Source organism: Silurus aristotelis (assembly GCF_946808225.1).
Source record: "Silurus aristotelis genome assembly, chromosome: 28".
NCBI lineage: Eukaryota > Metazoa > Chordata > Actinopteri > Siluriformes > Siluridae > Silurus > Silurus aristotelis.
In genome coordinates, this window is record NC_139601.1 from 821,346 (window position 1) to 826,345 (window position 5,000).

At 43.0% G+C, this 5,000-nt stretch overlaps 2 protein-coding genes across 2 annotated transcripts in view; both read right to left on the reverse strand.

Moving 5' to 3' along the window:
* Positions 1–1,881, reverse strand: part of cacna2d2b (calcium channel, voltage-dependent, alpha 2/delta subunit 2b) — a 43,574-nt gene extending 41,693 nt beyond the window's left edge. Inside the window, exon 1 of the mRNA XM_083533713.1 lies at positions 1,671–1,881. The gene's annotated coding sequence lies outside the window, so the exon portion shown is untranslated. The remainder of the gene's footprint in view (positions 1–1,670) is intronic.
* Positions 1,882–2,014: 133 nt separating this feature from the next.
* LOC310721776 (aminoacylase-1-like) overlaps positions 2,015–5,000 on the reverse strand; it is a 9,896-nt gene continuing 6,910 nt past the window's right edge. Inside the window, exons 9-15 of the mRNA XM_083533749.1 lie at positions 4,812–4,885; positions 4,087–4,136; positions 3,848–3,992; positions 3,677–3,745; positions 3,505–3,584; positions 3,349–3,409; positions 2,015–2,831 (exon numbers count right to left, since the gene is read on the reverse strand). Coding sequence (XP_083389875.1) covers positions 2,667–2,831; positions 3,349–3,409; positions 3,505–3,584; positions 3,677–3,745; positions 3,848–3,992; positions 4,087–4,136; positions 4,812–4,885 — 644 coding nt within the window. The 3' untranslated portion in view covers positions 2,015–2,666. The remainder of the gene's footprint in view (positions 2,832–3,348; positions 3,410–3,504; positions 3,585–3,676; positions 3,746–3,847; positions 3,993–4,086; positions 4,137–4,811; positions 4,886–5,000) is intronic.

A 5,000-nucleotide genomic window follows, 5' to 3' on the forward strand; every position in this document is an offset into this window, starting at 1 on the left:
TTGAGCCCAGACTACTCTGGGTTAACAGACACTACCTCAGACCCTTAAACACAGACACACCACATAATAAAAAAAGAAGTAATTTATGGAAGGAGTCTCCAGTGTCAGTTGTTTGCAGCCGTTACCATGTTTTCTGACATCGAGTTTACACAACTTTGAGATTTATTTTTAAAATGATAGGATTTGCTTCTTTTCAGTAACATCAACTAAGGAAAAACAACAGACAGCTGCTACAGCACAAGCGAGACCTCTCCACAACATAAAACATAACTGTACATGTATAAGAAGAATGAAACACTTCAGGATGTTCTGTTAAAGGAAAATAATCCGTTTTGGTGAGGTGTTGTAACTGCTGCCATAAAAGTTGATTGCGTTCCCTATAAAAACACACCTCAGTAAACTAACAAGCAGGAAGCTAAAGAGAAGCAGCATCACCACATTCACATGCAGCGTTAATGAGTCTGACCTTACAGCTGCCAGCTTCAGACAGATGACTAGAAGAAGAAAGCCCCTGAGGGACGTGAGCACAGACACGTCACCTGTCAAACAGTCAATCTCTGGTCACTTCAAGTACTCTCTATTTGCACATGCCACCGATACCCTCTTAGTCCCAATCTTCACAGACATGATGATGGTAACGACGCCTCCACAAGGGAGCAGTGAATCTGGTGCTTAATTCTTCATACAACCCTTGAAAAATCCAAACTATGATGGCAGGTGTCCATCTATTAAACGCAGACATTCTAAACAATACTTCTTCAGGTGACCCCAGGCTCAAATCAACACCATGCATCATACACATTTCTAAATCTGTGCTCTAATTAGTCTCAGCAACTTCCAGAGATTAGATCTGAATCCACAGATGATGACCAACAACAACCTGGAAGCCCAGATCAAGACAAGAGCCTTCTGAATAATCCAATCTTAATCCAATTAAGTACGATTACCTAATCAGATATAGGAATTTGAGTCCAAGTTTGTTTCTGGTAACATTTTGTTTATTCTGTGTGTGTGTGTAAAAATTCAGTGTCAAATAATCTAAAATAATCCCACTACACAGACCAATAATCAATTATTATTATTATTATTATTATTATTATTATATTTAATGCCTCTATAGAACAGAATGCATTTCAGTGGCACCGGCTCCAAAACCATGACGTCACTATAAAAAGTCCAGCAGCTTGTCAGTCAACAAAAAGAAACCCTGACAAACACTTTTCAGAGGTAATGATACTGTACATCAGAGGTGCAGATAAACTTCAGAGATCATACAACAGATCATGAAGTCACAGCTAAAAAAAATTAATGAAAAAGTCATTACAGGAATTCGGAAATAAATAAACCTGTTGGCATTCATATATATAAGATTATACAGTTTCCTTGAGACATCAATGTCCATCATCATCATCAAAGTGATTTGTTTGTTTATTATTGAGATATCTGTTTAATGGGGTTTAATCTAAACCTCAACAAGTCGACTTTTAAACAAACTCATAAAAAATTTTCATGGCTGTCATTTTAATAAAATCTTATTTTTTACATATTAATGCTTTATATGTCCAAGAACTTCCACGCACTCGGTGAATCTCCTGCTTCCACGCGCGTTGTTTAATTGCCTATTGGCCACGCCCACTTTTGATTGACACGCCATGAAACTTTTCACTTACCTGTCGAGTAATGACAAAACACCTCAATTCACACCGTGCTTTAGAAAGTTCATCAGTGCGTGAAGTTCTCTTCCATGCTGCCATACTGATGCTGCTACCAATCACATGTTTCTCAGATGTTTGTGTTCAACTCTGGATCTGTGGAGCAGTTCAGCTTTAAAGTTTCCGCCTCTCCACCTGATCCGGATCATTGATTAGCCCCTGGACTTTGTTTGAAATCAAACAGTGGAGTCGAGAACTTTAAAGCTGTTCAGGATCCGGAGTTGTGACCCGCGCTGAAGCACAACTGGGCCCTCGTGTGGTCATGCTGTGTTATAACAAGCACAAAATACTGCACACCAATGTTTTGAGGGTTTAAAATATTTAATCAATAATTAAGATATGCATATTTAAATCAAGCTTGTGAAAAAAAAAAATCAACACGTCATCAAATATACAACTGTGATTGTAAACATGAGTAAATAAGACACATTCTACTTCTAAATCTATATGTTATTACTTCGTATTTCATTTCACTAACCATACACCATCGCTCACGTCTCACTGACCACACACCATCGCTCACGTCTCACTGACCACACACCATCGCTCACGTCTCACTGACCACACACCATCGCTCACGTCTCACTGACCACTCACTAACGTCTAACTGCCATTCAGATTTAAGACTTCGTGTTTCTTCACTAAGACGAGCGACGGCCGCTACAGCAGAGCGACATCATGCCTTTAAGAGATAAGGTTATTATATCTGATTTAACTTGGAATACTGAGTTGCTGGATTAGAAGCACGTGCTAGGAGAAGGCTGAGGTCTTACACGTGGCAAATTCCAGTTCTTTGGTGTCAAAAACACAAGAATTACTCTTGGGGCAGTTGGGCAGAGGGCAAGAGCAGCTGGAAGTGCAAAATATTGTTTTGTTTTTTTTTTAATAAAAAAAAAAAAAAATTTGTGTAGAGAGTATGTATATTTATATAGGCGTGTGTGTGTGTGTGTGTGTCTAGGCCTCAGTGGTTAGAGTGGGCACGCTGGCGAGAGCAGGGATGAGGGCCTCGTAGACATGGATGCCTCTGAGGAACACGCTCTCGTTGACAAACTCGTTGTGGTCGTGCAGCAGGATGGGGGTGCGGTTCATCGGAGAGAATCCGATTGCAGGCAGACCAGCCTACACACACACACACACACACACATACAGGAAACAAACAGTTTGTAAGATTATATATATATACACACACACACACACACACACACACACACACACACACACAGGAAACAAACAGTTTGTAAGATTATATATATAATATATATATATATATATATATATATATATATATATATATATATATATATATATATATATATACACACACACACACCTGTCTCTCTATCTCTCACTACATGTATGTCTGTCTAGCTGCATACCTGTCTCTCTGCATGCATGTCCACACCTGTCTGTCTCACACATACCTATATGCCTGTCTGTCTGTCTGTCTGTCCATACCTTGCAAACTGTCTACAAGTATATACTGTTTATACATACACATAAGGAGAGACAGATAGATAAGTATAGACAGAAGTAGTTTATCTCAGTGTAAGAGCAGTAAAGTAACAGCATGCAGTGTATTTTTTAGGCTGCTGATGCTCAGAGCAGGACGAGGTGTGAACAAGAGCAGGTCACGTACGGCTCTGATGAAGCGACTGTCTGTGGCAGCGGGAAAAATCTCTTTCTTTAACGTCATGCTTCTGAGAGACCCAGAGAGAAAAGTCAAAATCACTCTGATATCCTGTCATCATCATGTTGAGAGAGCACGGTTGTGTGTGTGTGTGCGACTGCTTACAAAGTCTTGCATGTGGAGCTAAACGCTCTCCACCAGGGGTCGCTGTCCATTGTAGATGTCGTTTTCTGGTTCATTCCTTTCTGTTAAAGAAGGAGGAGAAGAAACACGTTCACTGACAGAAAAATGGGAGCAGAAACCAAGCCAGGGGGGACACTGAAGAACACGTGTGCACCTGCGCAAAGTCATACGTCACGTCTTCGCCTGCTTCCTTACACCAACCCTTAATCTGATCCTCAAACTCCTGCAGAAACACACACACGCAGGTCACCGAGAATGTACATCCTCATAGTGTCTTTGGATTTTCTCTCTCAGTGTTCAAACAGTGTTTTACACACACGCACACCTGCAGATTAACGGTGGGCGGGATTCTAATGTCGAAGCTGACGTCCATCTCTGCAGGTATGACGTTATAGGCCATGCCCCCTTTCACCATCGTCATGTTAACTGTGGTGACGTCACCCAGAGTGAAACACTCGCTCATACTCAGCCTAAACATAACACAAACCAAAATCAGAGTGATTAAACACACACACACACACACACACACACACAGTAAAGAGTCTTCTGTATTCCCTCACTCACCGCTGTCTCTCTCTCTCTCTGAACTCCAGGAACAAATTAATGACCCGGCGCTGAAAAACACAGAGAGTCAGACAGCTGTCTAACTGTCCTCAGAGAGACAGACACGAATGTAGAGAGACAGGCGGGCATGTAGAGCGAGACAGACGGGCATGTAGAGCGAGACAGACGGGCATGTAGAGCGAGACAGACGGGCATGTAGAGAGACAGACGGGCATGTAGAGAGACAGACACGAATGTAGAGAGACAGACACGAATGTAGAGAGACAGGCGGGCATGTAGAGAGACAGGCGGGCATGTAGAGAGACAGGCGGGCATGTAGAGAGACAGGCGGGCATGTAGAGAGACAGGCGGGCATGTAGAGAGACAGACGGGCATGTAGAGAGACAGACGGGCATGTAGAGAGACAGACGGGCATGTAGAGAGACAGACGGGCATGTAGAGAGACAGACGGGCATGTAGACAGACAGACGGGCATGTAGAGAGACAGACGAGCATGTAGACAGACAGACGAGCATGTAGAGAGACAGACGAGCATGTAGAGAGACAGACGGGCATGTAGAGAGACAGACGGGCATGTAGAGAGACAGACGGGCATGTAGAGAGACAGACGGGCATGTAGAGAGACAGACGGGCATGTAGGGAGACAGACGGGCATGTAGGGAGACAGACGGGCATGTAGGGAGACAGACGGGCATGTAGAGAGACAGACAGGTCTTTTTACTGACCAGTTTTTCAGCGGCTGTGTTTTCCACAAATCTGGAGCCGTGACCTGGACTCCCTGGACACCGAACTGTCACCCCTACACACACACACACACACACACACACACACACACACACACACACACACACATACACACACAGACTGTAAATGGTTGAATCAGGTACATTCTCAGACCCTGATAAAGAGTTTAG